This window comes from Cervus canadensis, chromosome 24 (assembly GCF_019320065.1).
Source record: "Cervus canadensis isolate Bull #8, Minnesota chromosome 24, ASM1932006v1, whole genome shotgun sequence".
Taxonomy (NCBI): domain Eukaryota; kingdom Metazoa; phylum Chordata; class Mammalia; order Artiodactyla; family Cervidae; genus Cervus; species Cervus canadensis.
Genome location: NC_057409.1, coordinates 15,693,911 through 15,716,609, shown reverse-complemented (window position 1 = coordinate 15,716,609; position 22,699 = coordinate 15,693,911). Strand labels below are relative to the sequence as shown.

Below are 22,699 nucleotides of genomic sequence, written 5' to 3'. Positions count from 1 at the left end.
GACATTTCTTCCTCTCATACAGGATGAGAGGATAGGATAGATGAAATCATAAGACAGCTTTGTCAGTGAGAAAGGAAAGTGAGTCCATATAGGTGAGAACTGGGAATTGAAGGTATTGACTATGAATGAGAGAGTTAAGGGTTAGGTTGATACTTCCACTTCCAATTATAGCATAGAAAGTAATTTGAAACCGATCTTCTAAGAACAACTAGAAAAGTTCACTACCACCCTCCCTTCCTCAGCAAAGAAAAAACAAAACAAAACTGAAAGGTATTTGAAAGGTCATAAGAATGAATATCTAGGAGAGAATAAAAGCTTAGGGAGATAAGTCTAGTGTTTTGGATTGTTTACGTCCTACAGATGTTTACTAATTTTTTGGAGGGATCAACTGAAAGATTTAGAAGCTGAGAATCTGAGTGCATATGATAATCCCTTAGGGCCAGAGTGATAAGGATTAAAATTTAGGCCCTGCTCATGTGGGAATCTGCCTGCTCTGCCTGCAATGCAGGAGATCCAGGTTCAGTCCCTGGGTTGGGAAGATCCCTTGGAGAAGGGAATGGCAACCCACTTCAGTATTCTTGCCTGGGAAATCCCGGACAGAGGAGCCTGGAGGGCTGCAATCCATGGGATTGCGAAGAGTTGGACCCGATGTGTGACTGACTTTCACTTTCACTTTTTCACTTTCAGACTTGAAAACATGATGACTGAAATTAGGAATTTGATGGGGCTTCCCAGGTGGCGCTCAGTCGGTCAGTTGAGTCGCTCAGTCATGTCGCGACTCATGGACCCCATGGACCGCAGCACGCCAGGCTTCCCTGTCCATCATCAACTCCCGGAGCTTACTCACTCTCATGTCCATTGAGTCAGTGATGCCATCCGACCATTTCATCGTCTCTCGTCCCCTTCTCCTCCTGCCTTCAGGCTTTCACAGCATCAGGGTCTTTTCCAATGAGTCAGTTCTTTGCATCAGGTGGCCAAAGTATTGGATTTTCAGCTTCAGCATCAGTCCTTCCAATGAATATTCAGGACTGATTTCCTTTAGGATGGACTGGTTGGATCTCCTTGCAGTCCAAGGAGCTCTCAAGAGTTCTCCAACACCAAAAAAGCATCAGTTATTTGGCACTCAGCATTCTTTCTAGTCCAACTCTCACATCCATACATGACTACTGAAAAAACCATAGCTTTGATTAGACGGACCTTTTTTGGCAAAGCAATGTCTCTGCTTTTTAATAAGCTGTCTAGGTTGGTTGTAACTTTTCTTCCAAGGAGCAAGCGGCCTTTAATTTCATGGCTGCACTCACCACTTCACTGGCAGTGATTTTGGAGCCCCCCAAAATAAAGTCTGTCACTGTTTCCATTGTTTCTCCATCTGTTTGCCATGAAGTGATGGGACCAGATATGTGCAGACTGGGCATTTATGAAATTTGAATTTCCCCCTTGTGCCAAAAAAGGTGGAGGATGCAATGGATTTTCTTACCAGCCTGTCCAGGATGCTTCAAAGGGGAAGGGGGAGATGAGGCTTAAGGTGAGTTAGCAGTCATACATGAAAAAAATGGAGCCATATTCTTTATTACAAGTCCTGAATTTGAGTTTGTTTTCATTTTTGTTTTTTCTTCAGATTGGATCATCTTGATTGATCTGTTTTTCCATGTCTACCTATTACTTCTTCTGTTAGCTCAAATCTGTTGTTGAGTTCCTCAAGTGAAATTTTCATTTCAGTTTTTCTGTCTTTCAACTTAAAATTTACGTTGTTCTTTTTAAAAAATATTTTGTATCTCTTTATGGATATTTTTTTTTGATGAATCATTGTCATCATGCTTTCCTTTAAAGACAGCTTCTTTTAGTTCTTTGAGCATATTTATAATAGCTGCTTTGAAGTCTTTGTTGACTGAATCTAAAAATCTAGACTCACTTAGAGATAATTTTTATTGAAACTGTCCCCTGCTCCAGTCTATGGATCACACTTTTCTGTTTTTTTTTTTTTCTTTTTTGCATATCTTATAATTTTTTGTTGAAATCTGGACATTTTTGATAATATATTCTGCATTCTGATTCCTTTTCCTTTGGAGTTGGAGGTGGTTGCTCTTTTTGTTTAGTGGCTTGTGTGGGCTAATTCTGTAGAGTCTGTTTTCTCCTGTACTATGTAGCCACGCATGTGTCTGTTCAGTTCTTTCTTTCTTGTTTTTTTTTAAGCATGACTGTCTGGTAGTTGCCTCTGAGTCAGCATGTCTTAGCGGTCAGCTTATGACTAGTTAGAAGTTATGTTTTAACTCCTTGCAACAATGAGGCCCCCATCCTGTGTCAGTGGTCCTGCCGAGACTTGGGAAATGTATTCAAAATCGAGGCATTATACGACTCTGCCCTGGTTTTTGCTTTTTGTATTTGCCAGGCTCACATTCATCCAGAGATGAGCTCTCTAAGGCCCACTCATTTCTCTCCTGCGTGTTTACAGTCTTTCCTGCATACAGGAGGAAAAAGTAAATTCTTAACAAGGTACCCATTGGTTTTCTTATTGCCTGAGTCTCACTGTTAAATTTCTGGTTAGTCTACTGTTCTGTTGCTTGCCCTAACTAGTACTGTAATCTCAGATTAGCTGTGATATTGGCCTTTCCTGTTTTTTTGCACCTTGAATCACTATTATTTTTGAAAATGCCTTTGCACATGGAATTCTTCTTGTTCTGCTCTAAACAAATTTAGCTCCCTGTGCTGTGGGCTTGCTGCCTTAGTAGGACTTCCACATCAAGGAACTGGGAGTAGGTGTAGGATGGTGGGAGCTCCAGCCTAAACCACCACACATTCTCACTGTTGTTACTGAGATTCAGTAGATTTTCTTGAATAAACACTTCTCAATTTGTTGTAGCCTTTGGTTAGTATCTAGACCCTTAAAATGGTTGCTTTTGATGATTTTTGTCCATACTTATTGTTGGGGGTATATAATATTTGTCAGACTCCTCATTCAGACATCCTGGGAGATTCTTCTTCCTGCCTTCTCTCTCTCTCTTTCTCTGACTCATTTTTAAACATTTAAATTTTATTTAAATTTTAGTTCAGAATATGTTATGAATATTATGTTTAATATTTTTTTAAAAAATAGTATTAAGTAGTGTTTTAACATTACTTAACTATTTTAGTGAAAGTGAAAGTCTCTCAGTTGTGTCTGACTCTTTTCGAGTCACATGGACTATATAGCCCATGGAATTCTCCAGGCCAGAATACTGGAGTGGGTAGCCTTTCCCTTCTCCAGGGGATCTTCCCAACCCAGGGATCAAACCCAGGTCTCTTGCATTGCAGGTGGATTCTTTACTAGCTGAGCTACCAGGGAAGCCCTTAATTATTTTATGTGTTTCCTAATTATTTGTAATGTTAATTTTCTATTTTTTAAATGTGATACTTATTATAATCCTATCTCTTTTTTCTTTATTCCTTTAATTATATCCTCTTCATGTGTTTTTATGATCTCTCGCTTTCCATTGGCTCCATCTTAGCTTCTGAATAGGCTCAACCTTTTCTTTCTTTAAACCTCTCATGACTTTATCTCCTGAGTTTCTTTCCTTCACTACCCAGATTCATAAATTTCTTCTGCTCTTGCTACTCATAAGGCTGACTGAGACACAGGGGTAAGGCAGGTAAGATACCTAGGGCACAAACATTTAAGGAGGCACTTACTCTCGGAGTCCTGCAAGCATGAAGTTGGCACTTGTGGGACTTTGCCTTTGTAAATTTTTTATCCTACACACCTTGCTTGCCTCTCCCTAGTCCTGGTCCTGCTACTCATATTTCTCTCTAGTATATATTCATTTTAACCTGATTTTTGTCCCAGATAGTCTTCATTTATCCAAAATTTTGAGCACTTACTCTGTATTGAACATTGGGTCTCAAGTCATCACATCTTTCACCCAAATGCTTTCTTCGTTTTCACTTTCTGAAGTCTAGTGCCTTTCCTTCCTCATTCCTACTTTTTTGTACCACGTGGCACTCTTGACCACTACTGCGTGTTCATCCTCATCCCAGCCCAACTCTTCAGAATGTGTAGCTATTTCTGTGGCAAAACACCCTCTCTAGGAGCTGGTGGGTGGTTGGGCGGTGTATCAGTGGCACGTATTCTGGAAGCTGGTGAGGATTAGAGAGTAGCTTGTGCTTTCAGGGTAGGAGCATGCAGGTCTTCTCTGGGGTGATGGGCTTCACAGTCATATCACTGGGAAGGGAAGAGTGCTTGTTTGTCCACCTTCTGCTTAGCGTCTTATATTCTCGAAATCTTTCCATCTCCTTTCAGTACTTTGAAACCCAAAGGCAGACTTTGACTCTCTGCTCTGCTCAGCTGGTCTGGCTTATTCTTGCCAACGGGGTTTCCTGGTTTTTCCCATTGTTTGCTGACTTGTTTTTAGCATGGTTTCCTGAAATGACCCTGCTTTGCTTGGTGTTCTCACTGCTTGTTCATGAAAACAAAACTCATCCAGTCAGTTAAGGAATGATTATTGGGCACCTGTTCTATCCGAGATACAATGGGAGCCAGTGGGGTTACAGTAATGAACCCAACCAAACATTTCATATCTTCCTGAGCTAGAGAGAAAAGTTAAGTGCATATCACACCAACCGAGATATTTGTTGTGGGAAAAAAGTTACAAGGGCAGCTTGCCTGTAGACTTTTGAGTTGAGATCTCTGTACCTCCATCTCACTGGACTGGCAGTACCTCCCTTTAATTTTGAACTCTTGCCTGCATCTAGACTTGATATGAAGTACCCCATTTTCAATTCTAGCTTTTGTTTTTGAATTGTCTTTCTTCTGCTTGCAGCTTGCTCCAACCCCTCGCCCCACCCTAAGGCTCCCATTATTTGTTTTCGTACCCAGTAGTTGGTGCAAACCCTGGTCATGAACCTGTCTTCCTTTGAAAGTTATTTTCTCTCTTGTTTTCTTATCATCAGACTATATTGGTTTTTTCCTCATCATATTTTTACTAGCTTCTTTGTTACGTTTTCTACTTCTTCTTCCTCTTTGCATTTCCTAAAAGTTGCCCTAACCCAGATTTTGTCCTAGTCCGTCTTCTGTATCAGCTTACCCTTTTTTGGCAGTCTCTTCCATTCTAGAAAATTTTGGCATACCGTCTTTGTGCAAATGGCTGGCTAATTTATCTCTCTAAGTGATGCTCCAGTTTTCAAGTTTTTGAGGTGGAAGTGTGTAGTTCCATGTGTGTAGGTATAAATAGAGATATGTATTGCCACGTAGAGGGATGTAATACTTCGCGTGGTTTTCATCTCCCAGTCTTCTTACTTGGAATCTCACCCAGCTGCCACCTCCTTGCTCTCTTTCAGACACGCCTGGTTGCCAAGTGGTGCCAGGTTGGCCTGTGTAAGGTCGTGTTCACAGTCTCTTTGTTTCCACTCTGCAGCTGCCGCTCCAGTTCAGGCCTCCCTTGCCTCTCACCAGTCTGCTCTGGCTCTTTCCTGAGGTGCAGCAGCTGCCAGTCTCCCGGCTCCAGATGACTCTGCGTGCAGTGCCCGGTTAACTTTTCCTGAAACACAACTTTGATCTGTTGTTCTTCTCTCCCGCTCATTCACACTTCAGAAACTTCCCTACTGCCTTTGAAAACGGGGCTGGTTTTCTAGACCTTCCAACTTGTTTTGTTTTCCTTGCCATTGCCTCCCTTCATATAGGCTGGACTCTGTCCAAATGGAATTAAGGTTGCAAGAACCTCCCTGTGTTTTTCTGTTTGTGTGTCTGTTCTCCCCTGCCACCACCCCCCGCCCCGCCCCTTTTGCAGCAGCATGCATTTCTCACATTCTCAGCTCTTCCTTAAAATCTTTTCTGAAGTTCTCTTGGATTTCTGGACCTGGAGGTACTCTTCTTCTATCATACATACACGTACCCATACGTACCCATACTTTAAAAAAATAAAGTGCTTATCACTCCCCACCTGTATTACTTGTTATTTTAATATGATTTTTAAGTCTCCTTAACTTTTGTATCCCTTATTGTGCCTAGCATAGTACCTTGTGGAAATAGTTGTTGAATTAAGGAGTGGATTCATTTCTGAATGAAATCAGTGGGACAGTCTGGACTCCCGTATGTGCCATTCCCACTACCTTGTTGCTTATCTCAGACTGTTTTTCTCTCTTCTTGAAACTTTTTGACTTTATCTCTGACTCTCTTCATGTATCACTGAGTGGTTTGTTACTCTTGGTCTCTGTTGCTTCTTTCCTGAGTTAGTATTAATTTAGACTTAAAGAAGAATGACATCATTTTGGTGAAGGATGTGTGTGGGAAATTTAGCGGAAATGGAAGCTAGTGTTCAGAATGACATCTTGATCCATTTTATTGGAAAGCAGGCTGCCCACCCGATTTTGGACATTTGCAAGTATAGGCTTGAAGCCTGGGCCGGTGGCCAGCAGAGAGTAGATGGAGATGTCTTGATGACATGTTCAGTATCCAGGTGGAAGGCTGGAGTTGGGGGGTGCTGGCTGCAGGGCCCCACATTCCAGTCCGCTGAGCCAGGCAGCTGCCTGTATTACTTAGGAGCAGCCTCCTGAGCTTCTGGTCAGAGGACTGGTTTGAAGTGATGGCAGGTAAGAGAAGGAAAGTAGATGTCTGACTACAATATTGCATTTTTTTTTTTAAAGCTAGTGAACCATCGGTGGTTCCATGCATAGTTTTGGACATCTGGTGTGGCAGTAAGTTGGGTTATGTTGCTGAACTCTAAAGAATTGATTTATTTGATTTCACAGAGGAACATCATTTATCTAAGGTTAAATTTAGTAAATGCTGTGTCTCTTGAGCCCTAGTTCAGTACTTATTTCATGATAGCCTTTAGATTCTAGATCTTTGTACCATCTTCAAAACCATATTCCTTCCTGCTCTTGTGCATTTCACTAGCTGAACAGAACCTCAGAATTCCTTAATTTTCACCCCATTTTCCTATTTGTGGAGGTTTTAGTAGAAGTGGCTCAAGCAAGCAGACTGTGATACCCATGAGGTTGAACGTCTTGAAAAGCAGCTCAGGACAGATGATGTGCTTGACTAACTGCCGACCAGAAAGTGACACCAGGATCTGGGGTGGGGAAACCACGTTGCCTTTGCCATCCAAGTTCTAAATTTCCTAGAGCACAGAGGAGGCTTCAGGTTAACTATTCTTCGGTCACCTGTCTCTTTTTGGTTTCAGCTAGTGACACCTGAGCTGCTCAAGGCGGGAAGAATTCAGAGCATTGGAGGCCCTGCAGAATCTGGAGAGAAGAGGTGACCTTGGAACCAGTAATGAGCCATCCTGACTACCGGCTGAACCTGAGGCCCCTGGGGACCCCCAGAGGTAGCAAATGGAAAATGGAGTCTACTCTAGCAACTGAAAATAAAACTGGAATGGAGGCACAGGGCGAGTCTCAGGACTAAAAGTTAGTTAGGTTAAATCGCTCAGTCGTGTCCGACTTTTTGTGACCCTGTGGACTGTAGCCCACCAGGCTCCTCCGTCCATGGGATTCTCCAGGCAAGAATACTGGAGTGGGTTGCCATTTCCTTCTCCAGGGGATCTTCCCAACCCGGGGATCGAATCCAGGTCTCCCAGATTGCAGGCAGACGCTTTAACCTCTGAGCCACCAGGGAAGCCCCTTAGGACTAAAGAGGGACTATAATTCTTTTGGTGACCTCTTAAATATTCTCCTGTAGGTTATTTACTTTAGAATTGTGTGGTTTCTTGTTGTCTTAATTTATTGTTATATTGAGTACAGCTGTTTAATTTCCTCTAGAAAAGTGATGATCTTTTAGTAATTCCTATTTTTTTAAAAGTTTGTGTCTATAAACAGCAAAGCATACTAAACCCATTACTTGTGTTCTGTTCCATGTATATTGTGGTGCTGATTTAAAATTCAGGTCTCATCTGTGTACATTTTATTCATGTTTTCTTACCCACTTTTCTTTTTTATGACTATTTAAAATCATTATCAGGGGATTTTGTTCTTTTTTGGTCTTTAATTTTTTTTTAAAAAAGGTAAAATATCTCCAGTTTTAAAAATACAGAGATGTTTGAGGAAAAAGTTGATTGCTGCCTCATGTTTCTAGGTGTGTCCTCTTTGGTTGGCCCACATGGTGTTGGTGCTTCGCCAGGTGACAAAAAGTCAAAGAACAAGACCACACGAGGGAAGAAAAAGAGCATATTTGAAACCTACATGTCCAAGGAGGATGTTTCAGAAGGCCTGAAGAGAGGAACACTTATCCAGGTGCTTAAAATATACTAGAAGGCTATTCCTTGAATATATGGAATCAGAAGTAATCAATTATTCATGAAACTGTTTATTTTTCTGTGCTGTGTGCATGAAAGAAATGATGCCATCACAGGCTCAGGGCTTTCCACTTCTTGGACCTCCAGAGCAACTAGAGGTGAGAAGTACCACAAGATCGTCACAGAGTGCTGAGATTTGAGAGGAGGGAGCCATGACTTCCTGTAAGGTTTGTCTAGGAGTGCTTTATTGGAAGGGGTATATTAGAGCCAGGCTGTGGATTGCTGCAGTTAAGTGAAGAGAAGGAGCTTCTCTTGGGGACCAGTGTGAGCTCCTAAGAGAGAAGTGGGATATAGGGTGTGACTAAGACACATTGGTAGGTCAGTTTGCCTGGAGCAAATGGACGCTGACTATAGAGAATAAGGTCGAAAAGGAAACAGTAAACAGCAGCAGATAATATTTGTTGAGAGCTTTATAGTTTGCTAAATATTTTACGAGCTAGTTCAGCAGTTTGGCTCAGCAAATGTTGGAGTATCCACTGTGAGCCAGGAGCTGTTTATATAGTAGCATGCCACATGGGTGCTTCCAAGATGAAGGTGGGTGAGGCTGCCTTTCCGTACGTTAAGCCTGTGGCCCCATCGTGGAGCAGACATTTTTGTGGACAGATGATTTGAAGATAAAGGGTAAGTGCTCAGGTAACAGTATGACCAGGGTGTATGGGAGAATGTTGGGGGAAACCGGGGAACTGTAGGAGGTGACCCCTGCACCTGAATAGTGAAGGGTGACTGTATTAAATGAGTGATGTGTGTGTGGGAGGGAGATAAGGAGAGGGCGTGACACTAATGAAGACAGAAACTGTGAAACAGTATGGAGTGGGATAGCTCAGGTCTTTTTAAGTGTGATATCTGAGACAGTAGTCGGTAATGAGATGAACAGGGAGGCGAGGCCACATATCCTTTGAATTAAGTCTGTTTTATATAATTCTTAGGTTAGTATACAAACATTGCCATGTGTTACTTGGCTCACTTGAAGATGTTGACTGTGTTCCATTTTCTCCCATTTTGAGTGCTCGGCTTCTCTATTTGTATTTGGGGCTGGAGATCCAGCCAATTAACAGATACTCTCATCTTCTTTTCCTTTTTTATCACCTTTTGTATTTACCTATGGTCCAGTACATATGCTTAATATAGACTTTGAATGAAAAATTATTTTTAACAAATTAGTTGCTCTTTATGATTTCAGAGGTACCATTGGTGTGTTTTTTTTTTCTTTTTTTTTTAAAGCATCCCTTGGTTTCTTTAATAAGGCCTCTGAGGAAAGTTAAAGCTTTAGCTGGACATTTATTCATTCATTAATCCATTTATTTGCTGTTTATCGTTCAGTGCACACACTGCACTCTGTTCCTCTGCAAGTGTCTTGGCCCTCGTCTTGTTCCATGTATGAGGACCTGTTGTGCTTTTCCCAGTCTTATCTCCTGCCCTTCTCTTCCAGGTACGCTCTGCTCCATTCACTCTGATCTTCGAAACGTCCCCAATAAAAACTCTGCTGTTTGATTGCTCTGTGACTCTGTACATGCTGTTCCTGATGCTGGGAATGCTCTCTCCCACTATCTTGATGTAATCATGCTTGACCTTACCTAAATGTTACCCCCTTTGTGAAGCTTCACTTAATTCTCCAACCAGAATTGGTCATTACCACTTTTCCTGAAGCCAACCTTTTTGTTTACCCTTTATTCTAAACTTATTATCATTTCTTGGCATTTGAGTTTCCTCACACAGATTGTTCACTTCCCTGTGGTCAGGGTCATGTCTTATTCCCACAGATTGGCCCAATGACTGGCGTTTGATTGATGCTTAAATACATTTATATCTAATGAATATTTATTTACTGATTGAATAAAGGATCAAGGTACTGTCTTGGAAGAAGAGTGAGCGGACCCTCAGTTGTTATGACTTGGAGGAAAAATTGTTATAAAATCTATAGAGATAGACTGAGGGAAATATTCTGCAGTGGTATTATTTTTGCTCCCTTGTATTAATTTTTGCTTTTGAAACAACTCTTTGCTAGTATTAAAACAAAAAGCTGATCAATATAACAACTCTGGTTCCCAGGAGTTTGTAAGTGATTCCTCCTGGCCTGTGACATCATGGGACTCTGCAGCCAGAGTATCCCCCCCCACAAATGAGAGCAGTTGTTCTCTGCAGATGGGAAAGGAATGGGTTCCAGATATGAGGTCACCTTGTGAAATATACAACACTGTAAATAAGGGTTTCATAGGCAGAGAAACAGTCCATCTGTGCAGGCCCTGATGGGTAAGGTAAAAAGCTAGTCAAGGAAAGATATTTGAATGCTGTCAAATCTTAATGCTACATCTTAATTAGATGTAAGCGTTCATTAACTTTTGTACGCAGACTTAAGTATATTATGACATCCTTTGTCTTTTCCCCATCTAAAGAAAATTTTATTGAAAGACAGAGATATTTTTAAATAGGAGTAGAATAATTATTTTATTTTCAGTGCTTTGACCAATAATTTGACGTTTCATTGTTGTTTTGTCATGCGTGGTGAAGAGAAGTCCATAGTGACCAAAGAAATCTCTTTCCTTTGTTTGAACTGACTGGCAACAACACATGGTCATGTACATATAGTTTTGAAATTTTTTTTTGGAAAATGAGTTTTTGTGTTGAAGAACATATGTCCTTTTTCTCTCCATAGGTACAGTATTGGGAAGTTATTATGGGAGGTATTGGGGAAAATGAGAGTCTGGGGTAGAGAGGCCTGGAAGGAGTTCAGGTTTGGGGTGATGACCAAAGTGACATGGGTATAAAGATGGTAAAATTGTTTTGTTTCATATTCCTAGGTGGTTCTTTGGCAAAAGATGGTTCAGGCTGAGCCCCCAGAGCTGCCTGAGGCATGAAGTCAAGTTTCTCCTAAGCTAAAATGTTGGTGTAAAATTGTTATTGGACCCTGAAAGAAATCCTTGTCCAGGAAGACAGGACAGGATGTCCTGTATCTTGGACATTCACCATTTATTAAGAGGGAAAATCAGCTAGAGAACATTTAGATATGAGTTAAAGAGAAGAATAGTGGGTTATCGTGGACTGCCCAGTCATTTAGAAGGAACAGATGATATTCATGACATTTAATACTGGCGTGGTGGGAGAACTTCAACCCTGCAGACATGAATTAATAAGCTTCAACAAGTGTTTCTTGACTACCTGCTAAGTGCCAAGCATATACCAGTGAGCAAGATAGGCAGAAACAACTGAAGCAATAAAGAGAAAATCACAGTCTGTGTTGTGTGCTTATAAGAAAGCAAGAATAGTGAGTGAGAATAACTGTGGGGTGCCACTCTACATAGGGAGGTGAGGCCTCTTTGAGGAGGTGATTTGAGTTGAGATCTGAAGGGTGAGATTGAACCAGACATTTGGAGAACTAGGAAAAGAACATTATAGGCAGTGATATCAGCTAGTAGAAGGATGGCAAGTGGTTATTGTGAAAACTGATAAACATCTTTTACTATTGTGATTATGTAACTGTTACTCACTTAACACCATTGTATCATGATTGGTCAACAGAAAAAATAATAGAACTCTATATCACCAAAACTGCCATTTAATAGAAAAACCTATAATCTCTTTAAAAAATCCAGATGCATGTCAGAATTATCTTGGAAGTTTTTGAAAAGTACAAATGTGCAGATATTGCTTTGTTTTCACTAGAGCTCCAGATATGTTTCTTATGAGCAGCCATGTTAAAAACAACTGGACTATATGATGATCTTTTACTTTTATCAGTTTGTTTCACCTTTTCTATTTCATATTCAGTGCTCCTATTTCATTTAGTTTGTTTTCCAGTTTCTCTATCTCTTCATTTTTTTTGGATCTTCTTTCTTAAGACTTTATCAGGTTTAATACAAAAGCTTTTATATAGCTTATATATATATAAATAATATGTATACTATATATATTTTAGAAAACTTAATCAATTTTTGCCTAACTGAAAAAATTATGACATTTCGATTCTGTTTATTTGACTTAGTATGAATAGAATGTTAGATTTCTAATTAAAACAAAAGGATATGCAACAAGCAACAAAGGTTTATAACATAGGGGATGATAGTCAATATCTTGTAATAACCTATAAAGGAAAATAATTTCAAAAATAGTACATGCGCATATGTATAACTGAATCACCTTGCTGTGCACTTGAAACATTGTAAGTCAACTATACATCATTAAAATGTATGTTAAATTAAAAAGATGAACCTATACAAGGGAACAAATTGGAAAATAGAAACAAACCTAATCTTGAGCTGTCATTTTATACCTCACTTGAAGCCACATAACCTTGGATTTTTTAAACACATAAATCAATAAATGCCTTTATTCTTTTTTTTAAAAAAAAGAATGGCAAGCGGAAAAAGGCCTAGTATTTTTGAGGACTGAGAAGAAGGCCTGTTGAATATACTGAGCAAAGGGAATTATGTTGGGAATGAATGGGAGAGTTAGGCGGCTGCCAGTCCGTGTAGGTTCTCTAGGCTGTGTTGGAGGGTTGGATTTTATTTAAAGAACTGATGGGGAGTCATGGAAGAGTAATAAGCAGGGGAAGGACATGGTCTATTTTATGCTTTTAAAACAACTCTCTGGCAGTTGTGAGATGAATAGAGTAGAAGCTGAGAGACCACGAAAAAGGCATTCACTCCAAGTGAAGTTGCTCAGTCGTGTCTGACTCTTTGCGACCCCATGGACTATAGCCTACCAGGTTCCTCCGTCCATGGGATTTTCCGGGCAAGAATACTGGAGTGGGTTGCCATTTTCTTCTCCAGGAAATCTTCCCGACCCAGGGATTGACCCTGAGTCTCCCACATTGTAGGCAGACGCTTTACCATCTGAGCCATCAGGGAAGTCTTCACTCTAAACCAAGCAAGAAAATACGATGATGTGGACATGGGTGGTGGCAGTGAAGTCAGAGAGAAGTGTGTGGATGTGGAGCTAGTGCTGGCATGACATGCTGATGGGTGAATTGTGGAGGGCAAGGCAAAGGGGGTCATAGTGGATGACTCCTCAGTGTTTGAGTTGAGCCGCTGGATGGATGATGATGCCATTAACCAAAATAGGGTAGACTGCGGGTTGGAATGTGGTACTGGTTTTTTGGGAGAAGGGAACAGATGGCACAAATGAATGAAGAGGGGTTTGGTGGTGATTATGGCAAATGGAGAGGAAGTCTGCCGCAGTTAAGACCAAGGACTCTAGAACCAGACTGCTTGGGCTTAAATGTCATGTTCAAGTGGGCACCTCTCAGTTCAGTTCAGTCACTCAGTCGTGTCCCACTCATTGCGACCCCTTGAATTTTAGCACGCCAGGCTTCCCTGTCCTTCACCAACTCCCAGAGCTTGCTGAAACTCATGTCCGTAGAGTCGGTGATGCCATCCAACCATCTCATCCTTTGTCATCCCCTTCTCCTCCTGCCTTCAGTCTTTTCCAGGATTAGTGTCTTTTCCAATGAGTCAGTTCTTCACATCAGGTGGCCAAAGTATTGGAGCTTCAGCACCAGTCCTTCCAATGTAAATTCAGAGTTGATTTCCATTAGGATTGACTGGTTTGATCTCTTTGCAGTCTGAGGGACTCTCAAGAGTCTTCTCCAACACCACAGTTCAAAAGCATTAATTCTTCAGCGCTCACCTTTCTTTATGGCCCAACTCTTACATCCATACATGACTACTGGAAAAACCATAGCTTTGACTAGATGGACCTTTGTTGGCAAAGTAATGTCTCTGCTTTTTAATATGCTGTCTAGGCTGGTCATAGCTTTTCTTTCAAGGAGTAAACACCTTTTAATTTCTTGGCTGCAGTCACCATCTGCAGTGATTTTGGAACCCCGTACCCCGCAAAGAAAGTCTCTCACTGTCTCAATTGTTTCCCCATCTGTTTGCCATGAAGTGATGGGACCAGATGCCATGATCTTAGTTTCCTGGGGCACATCTCAGTGCCTCCATTTCTCATTTTATAAAAAGAGGGTAATGGTGCCTACCTCATAGGGTTGTTTTGAGGGTTAAATTAGTTGATAGACATAAAGCCCTTAAAACAGTGTGTGACGTGTAATAAGCCAGTATAAGTGTTATTCGCGATTGTTTTTATTGCTGTAAGAGAAGCATCTGTTATTCAACTCAGGTGGTTGCTTCCATGTGGCTGATTTTTTCATGAAAATCTGGAAATACATATTTATGTGTGAAATTCCTCAGTTTTAAGCATTTTCAAACATCCTGTAAGCCAAATAAAACATGTTTGTGATTGCCAAATTAGGCTCATTAGCCCAGCTATATGGTATTTTTCTACAGTAATGTTCAGCTCCTTGGTTGTAGACATGGAGACTCAGGCAGGTAGTTGGAGTCAACTGTGAGTGAGGTTTCATTAGTTGAATATAAGAAGAAGGAGGATCCTTGGCTCAGGGTCTGTAGGGGTGATAGGTAATGACAGGCCATGGCAACTCGGTAGCCGAGGAAGGAAATAAACATGGTGAGGGGAAGAGAGTGAGCTAAGAGGCAGAACATTAGTAAATCAGGGATCCGACCAGAAGGTTGAAGACAACAGCACCAAGGAGGTGGAGCAGGAGCCAATGAATGAACTTCTAAGGATTCTGGGGATCTTGAGAGAGACTGGGCAGAAAAAAGATACTTTTAAAGTTGCAGTAGGGAAGCAAGGGGGGATACTTTTTTACTCTGGTCCTTGAGCTGTATGGGATAGGAGAGAAAAGCGGCTCCCTCTGAGAGGACTTGAAGGGAAGTGATCACATCAGGTTTCCATGGAGGCCGGGAGACACCAGTGCCTTTAGCGAAGAGATGGAGGATGTAGGAGCCACACGTCCCAGGCCTAGGAGAGGGTTTGGGGGGAAATGAGGGGTGAGGGTGTGGGGCAAATTAGGTGATGGTCATAAAAAGGTGGAAATGGAAGTCCTGGACTTACGTAGGCGGTGAGTAAGACAAGGCATCTGCTAGACATCTCTTTCAGTTACAAGGCCATTTCTTGACATGCTTTGCTGACAGTGTCTTCTGTCAGACTGTGGGGATGACTGTGGTCCTCTGTGGACTCTGCTAGAGATTCTTCTTTCTTAATGTGGTCACTCACAGGGTGTTATGTTCCTGAGGTGCAGTTCGTAAATTCTGCTCCAGTCAAATTGCAAATGCTTTTCTTGAAACAGGCTTCTGTCCCTCCTTGTACACTTTTATGTATCAGGAAGTTTGGGATAGACAATCAAGAATAGAATCTTGGGACTTCCCTGGTGGTCCAGTGACTAGGACTCCGAGGTCCCAGTGCAGAGGGGCCTGGGTTCGATCCCTGGCTGGGAAACTGGATCCCACATGCCACAACTAAAGATCCTGTGTGCCGCAACTAAGATCCAGCACAACCAAATAAACAAACACTTTAAACAAAGAATAAAATCTTTTAGGTCCTTATAATATTTGTTCTTTTAAATAGAGCTGAGATATTTTAAATAACTGTTAATGGAATATATAACCTTTAACAATTGTAGATCACTACTGTTGTACACCTGTAACTTATACAATGTTGCACATCAACTATATCTCAATTAAAAAAAAAATCACAGACACACAAAATTGGGCCAAGATACAGACCTGAGCGAACCTATTTCTTTCCCCTGAACCCAGTCATGGCATCTCTGAGTGCTCTATACTTAAAGGAACTTTCAAAGCAGAAAGTATTAGCTCTATGCTTCTTCATGTACTAAACATTCACTGGAAAAAAAAAGAAACTTGGGTCAGAAAATGAATTTAAAAAAATCAACGAGTTTACTTTTATTTATTTGGAGTGTTTATTTCCCCTCACTAGACTGTAAGCTCTGAGGGTAGAGACTCTCTTTCCATTGTGTCCTCATCACCTAGCAAAGTGCCTGTCATCCTAGCTGTCAGGAAATAAGGAAATATTTGTTGAGTGAGTGGATGAATAGTTAGGATAAATGTAATAAGCTTTTTCCTCCCTCCCCCAATAAGAAACAGTTGTCCTAAATGTGAAGTTGTAATGACATTTGTAAAAAGGGACAGGCCTCTGGGGGCGTTCCCTGCCTCACTTCCCAGTCCCTCTGTCTGTTACTCTGATATAGCATGGTGGTAGAAAAGTATTCATCCTCTTAATCACTCTTTTTTAAAATACATATATTTAAAAATTTTTTTCATTTGTTTATTTTTGGCTGCACTGGGTCTTTGTTGCTGTGTGCGGGTTCTCTCTAGTTGTAGTAAGTGGACTTCGCATGGTGGTGGCTTCTCTTGCCGCAGAGCACAGACTCTAGAGTGCTCAGTCTTCAGTAGTTGCAGCTCTTGGGCTCTAGAGCCCTGGCTCAGTCCTTGGGGCACACAGGCTTAGTTGCCCCCCAGCATGTGGGATCTTCCTGAACCAGGGATTGAACCCGTGTTCCCTGCCTTGTCAAGCGGGACTCTTAACCACTGGGCCGCCAGAGAAGTCCACTCTTAATCACTCTTGTCTATATTTCTCTTCTGACTTATCTTCAAATTTTGCTTCTCCAATCAAGGACCAGATCGGACACCATCTCTGGAGCCTTGCTTAGTATCCCCAACTAAAAGTAAGCTGTCCCCTCACTTCCATCTTTCTTCATGTTTACTCTATAAATAAGGACTGAGCTTGGTTCTCATTCTCTCTTCCACGTTGTTTGTCTCAGGATCTTTCATGTAATCAGAATTCAATAAATAATTACTGAATTAAGGACTGAATGAGGGTTTGTCATAGTCTGTGTGGGATTTAATAGTAGTATAAACTGTTACATGGAAATTTGTAATTTAAACATGGTGTACCAGTGAAAGAAATAATTATTTTCTGCTTTATTTTATGCCCTCACCTATTTTTTAATTGTGTATCTTTGAGTCTTTCAATATTTTAGGGGAGAAATGTTATTTAAAACACTTTCTCAAGACTCCCTTTGAGTCTAACTCTTAGGAAAATAACTCCCTCCATCCATGTGTTCCAGTGGCCTTCCAGTGCAGCTGTAAGTGGGGAGGGTTACAGCTTCCTGCAAGGGGCTAAAATACTGAACTGCTATTGAAGACAGCTCCCACCTGCACCTCTGAGCATAAATAGAAGCAGACCCTGATTTGGTGCTGGAATAACATGAAGTTGAAGGCAGACTGGGTGGCCTGGCTGTTGGAGCCAGGATTCCCATTTACATTAAGAGCTGGTTCTGGACCAATTTGAATTATTGACTCATTCAGCTCTGCAGAGGGGCCCAGAGTACATCCAGTATCTTGAGACTCACTATTCAACTTGGAAGTCAACCTGTATCACTTTGAAAATTGTCACAGAAACAAGCAGTTGTGGGAAGGTCCTGTAGAATTAAAAAAAGGGCATTGTATAGTGATGCATAATCCCCAGGTAACCTTGTTCTTTACATTTGAAGACTAGCATATAGGGGCACAGAAAACCCCAGTAGCTGCCACTTTCCCATTCCACGCCAAGCTCTGTTGCCTCTCACCTCTGCCCGTTCACTGCAGGGTGCCAGTGTGAGCTTTCAGTGTTTGATGGAACTATGTAGTATAGACATCAATATAAATCATTTTATGCATTTAATGCATTTAATGAATTTAATGCATTTAATGAATAGTTCTTATACATCTAACTTGTTTCCTAGATCGAACTGTTTAATTAATTTTAACTTTTTTATTGAATAATAACATATGTATGGAAAAATCCCAAGTGTGTAACTAGTTAAATTTTCACAGATTTTATTTTTTTATTTTAAAGGGTGTTTTGAGAATTAATCCAAAGAAGTTTCATGAAGCCTTCATTCCTTCTCCGGTAAGTTCAATAACTTTATAATAAACCTAATGTCACATTTAATTTTTTGGATGTGCTGTGAAACTGAAATCATATATTCTAACTGAAAAACAGAGTAGTGAAACAGAATTGAAGATGGGCAAGGATTTGTTTCAAATTTAAATAAACAACATTTGCCTTGGGTTGACAGCCCCTTCTGCCAGTCTTAAAAATCACACTTCAAATGAAAGGGATGGCATTGTTACTGGCTGCAAGGCTCAGCTGAACCCTCACAGACAGCCACCACTTCTTAAAGGATTTATAGGTGTTTCCACTGGTTTAAGTTTAATCTCTCTTAAACAAATATGCTATCTACTTTCAATCTACTGCATGAGCTAATCTTCAGATTTGTCCAAAAATAATGTGTAATGCTTTTTTTTTTTTTTTGGTTAGAGTTTCTCACTTCACTTTTCCACAGGTGATAGGACTTGGTACAAGACTCTTTACCTCCGAGTCTTTATATGTTTTCTTAGTTCATGACTCATTTGAACATGCTCTCTTTGATTAAGGGAAGTTCACTCTGACATCTAATTAGCAGCAGGTCTCTGGATAAGGCTTGATTGTGCAAAGCTGGGAGAGCAGTATTCTTAAATTCTTGACTTATCTTTTCCAGGATGCCATAAATAGTGTAGCCGTAGAAGTAGATTTTTCACAGTGGGAGAGATTATAGGAAGAAACTTTGGCTTCTACATGAAGAAATGGAATACATATATTTCAGCTACTGCATTTCATTATGAGAAATGATACGTTTAATGAGCATGCAAGTTCAGTCATGTACTCCATAGGTGGTATTGTTATTGTTGTTTTCAGTAACCAAAGACCTATTCCAAAGCTCAGTTTAGTCCTTTTTTCCCTTGCCCGTGTCCAGAAGCTAAGGATTCATGTTTGTATCTGAAGTTTAAGTCTTACCACTGGGTTAGATTAGCAATATCCCATGTCACCTTGTACTCTCTTAGTCATCTTCTGTTCCCGTGACAGAACATGGTATGTGTGTACTGACTGTGGTACTTAGATGAGAGAATTGAGTGTTAGCTTTGAGGTAGTAGCTTAAAGCAGAGTTACATGGGTGTTAGATTTCAGAGTTTGCTCATAAGGTAAATTCACAGTCAAGAATGATAAGAATTACCCATGAAAACCTCTGAGGAGTGTGCAGTGTTGGAGACAGATTAACCATCTCTCAGAAATCTAGCATAACCAGCATTTTCTCTGCATTTGAAAGAAGGATTATTTCTTCATTGGCACACCAGTTGGAGGAGCTCAATTATATGAGGGGCCCCAGTGTGTGAAAAACATAGATTTTTAAGCATGAGAATCACACCCAGTGCAGTAAGGAGTTGGCCCTGAGACGTACCTGGTTTCAAATCACCCATCTCCCTGCATATTGAAGTTTGCTCTCATTGATTTGAATGATAAGTGAAACTATATACAGCATTTTGAAAACTTCACTGCTTGCTTTCTCTCTCTCCTGAGTACACAGTATTGAATTTCTGTAAGTTAGTCTCCTGTGAGGCTGGTTCCTGATGAATGTATGGCCTAGGACCAAAGTACAAGTGGAGGCATGAATACCTTATATTAAATACTTAAAAGTTATACACCAGACAAATAAACTGTTAAGTGAAATATGTTCCTTGTCAAATATACCTCCATGTACTTGAACTTGGGTTCAAGTGTAGAATTCTCAGACTACTTGGAGCTTCATGCTGCAAGGCGGCTGCATGGAGAAAGCCCACCTTTGGCCTGCCCCTCTTCTCTTCCCAGTCCTGGCTCCATGTCCCCTCTTTGCTGCCCTCCGGCCTCCTCCCCACACTCAGTGAAAGCCCTTGTCCTCTAGGTGAGCATCTCACCCCACGTGTCCAGCCTCTCCCCATACCCTTTAGACATACCCACCTGTTAGCTGCCTGTGCTGTGTGTTTGGGAAGACAGACCTGGGGAAGATGCTCATATATGCCCTGGAAGTGGGCTTGGGGCTGATTACAATTCATTTGGCCTTGAGAACTCCTTACCTGATGAGGATGGATGTAGTCAGAGGAGGGCCAGGGCAGGGGTCCTCTGAAGTGTGGGCCTACTTAGGTTCCCTTAAGTTAAATTCATATGATTTAAATTTGCAAATAATGTGCTGCCACTGTTTAATCTGGCTTGTTAAAGTTAAGAAGCATAAGTCGATGTTTCAAGAGCTCAAGTTGTTCTACTTGAAATTGTGTTCCTGGCATGTCCTACTTAGAATTTTTTACACAGTTGCGATATTAAGATTGGCTTATTTCTGTACCTCTTTTATTCTCTTATTTGGCCATTGATGGAGTAATAAAATTGTCTCAGAGGGAGGAAAAAGTGCTAAATGACTCACCTCTAAGTAATTAAGAACATAGCATAGGGAGCTTAGCTTGGTGCTCTGTGATGACCTGGGGTGGGTGGATGGTTGGGAAAGGGTGGCCCACGAGGGAGGGGATATATGTATACCTATGGCTGATTGACTTTGTTTATAGCAGAAACTAACACAACATTGTAAAGCAATTATACTTAAGAAAAAAAAGCCCAGTTGTAACTGATTGTAGATAGTCTGGTTTTGGACACTGGAACAATCCTGCATTCCAGTTTTGTGGGTTTTCTGGTCAATTTCAGGTTTTAGAAGCATTATAGAAAACAGTTGAAGGAGGAGATAGTAGGGACAATGAATGACATGCCTCTGTAAATCCATCACTGGTCTAGATTTCTGAGTGTACGTTGCTCATGTCCATGTCAACTGTGAACTGGTATGAACTGGAAACATGCTCACAGGTAGGCTAGGAGGTGGGCTGTGAGATCAGGGCCTGAATATTACCTGCCCCCTGCTTTACCAGAGGGAATAGAGGTAGGAATTGATAGGAGATGTGGCTTACGCTCTGACAGTAAGAAACAGAAAGTTTGCTTAATTGTAAAATGAAGGAGTAGACTAAATATTGTCTAATGTTCCTTATAACTTTAAAATTCTGAAGCTTTTTGAGAAACAAAATTAGACTAGATTTGATGAAATTTACTCTTGTTGACTCTGAAAACAGCTGAGAACTCACACAGTGTCACTTTCTGTGTTAAAATTGCTACATATGCCAATAGGAACAGTAAATTGATCCTCAGGTATAAAAAAGTACTTTGTTTTGGGAGAATATGTTTTAGGTTTGTTATAATTTCTACTGATAGAAAGTTGATATTCATTTTCTTATGACAAACTCAAGATACATACAGAAGTCATGTCTGTGTGTACCTGCTGGTGTCCTGTTGTTCTCAGCGAAAGTAAGATATAGAATTAGAATGAAATCATGCGTCTTTTTCCAAAAACCCAAGATAAACTGATATTACTGAGATGCTTTTTTATCCTCTTTGGGGATAAGATAAAGAGAAGAAATAGATCAGATGTCAAAACCTGGCTTTTTATTAAAAAAAGCAAAGTTTCAGCTCAGAACTATATTGCAAAAAGTTCTGTACAGCTTTTTTGTGCATCTTATCTTCAAGAGGCACTCTTTGTGTATCTGTAGAATTTATGTTTGGCCCAAAGGAAGCTGTTCTATCGATGGAGGATGTTCTGACCATTATGGAATACTTGGGTTGCTGCCCTACTCCAGCCTCCTAAATACTTAGTTAGAATACCCCCAGATCCCTTTATATTTCCAACAGATTGATCATTAACCACTTCCCCCCGCCACCCATTCTTTCTGATGGGTAGAGCAAGCAAGTCTTACGGCATTCAAATAAAGGACTGAACTCTTTGACTTTAAAAAGTAATTAGAAGAGGTTGACTCAAACTTTTAATTTTGAGCTGCCTGCGAATATCTTTAAAATAAGAGATTCTGCAATAGATGCAGACTTCTGAATGAATCAAATATGAGCTGAGTTGTGATGCAGTCTACCCATAGATTTGGATTGTTTATTCAGCTCAGCTCTTCAAACTGCCATAGATAAAATAGGTGAGCAACAAGGATTTACTGTACAGCACAGGGAATTATTGGAGAAGGAAATGGCAACCCACTCCAGTATTCTTGCCTAGAGAATTCCATGGACAGAGGAGCCTGGTGGGCTACAGTCCATGGGGTTGCAAAGAGTCAGACACAACTGAGTGACTAACACTACGCTATGCTACAGGGAATTATTATATAATCAGTATCTTACAATAACCTCTAATGGAATGTAATCTGAAAAAATTACTCAATCACTATGCTGGATACCTGAAGCTAACACTACAACTCTACTTCAGTTAAAAAACAAACAAACCATGATTTGCTTTCTCTGCTGCTTTCCTGGGGGGCGGGGGTGGGGGGAGGGCAGGGAATATGCCAGCTTCCTTGTAGAGAGCCCAAATCATGGAGCTGGTTGTTGTCCCTGCCTGTGGTTGGTTTTTTAAGGGTATTATATGTTGATTTTCTTCTATCTTCTTTCAAACTGTCTGCTTTTTACCCTTCCCTTTGCTTAAAAAAATTCAGTATAGAAGGGGTACCATCATGCTTTATTTTATTCAAGACAAAAAAGGACAACTTAGTCCTTTCGCATTCTGGTTATGCAAGCTTGCAATCCTAGTTTTTTGCTTTATATATTTTTGTTTTTGACCTGCCTATAGTAGATCTTCTCTTATTTGGTGATTTCTTTTTAGAATTATGTTAACCTGCTCTTATGTGTTTATCACCAAT

General features: G+C 40.7%; 1 protein-coding gene across 5 annotated transcripts in view; it reads left to right on the top strand.

Moving 5' to 3' along the window:
* The window catches only part of DIS3L2 (DIS3 like 3'-5' exoribonuclease 2), a 354,056-nt gene that overhangs the window by 42,967 nt on the left and 288,390 nt on the right, over nucleotides 1–22,699 (top strand). For all 5 annotated transcript variants that reach the window (XM_043445967.1, XM_043445970.1, XM_043445968.1 and 2 more), the window contains exons 2-4: nucleotides 7,155–7,298; nucleotides 8,045–8,202; nucleotides 17,973–18,026. In XM_043445967.1, the coding sequence (XP_043301902.1) occupies nucleotides 7,247–7,298; nucleotides 8,045–8,202; nucleotides 17,973–18,026 (264 nt within the window). In that variant the 5' untranslated portion in view covers nucleotides 7,155–7,246. The remainder of the gene's footprint in view (nucleotides 1–7,154; nucleotides 7,299–8,044; nucleotides 8,203–17,972; nucleotides 18,027–22,699) is intronic.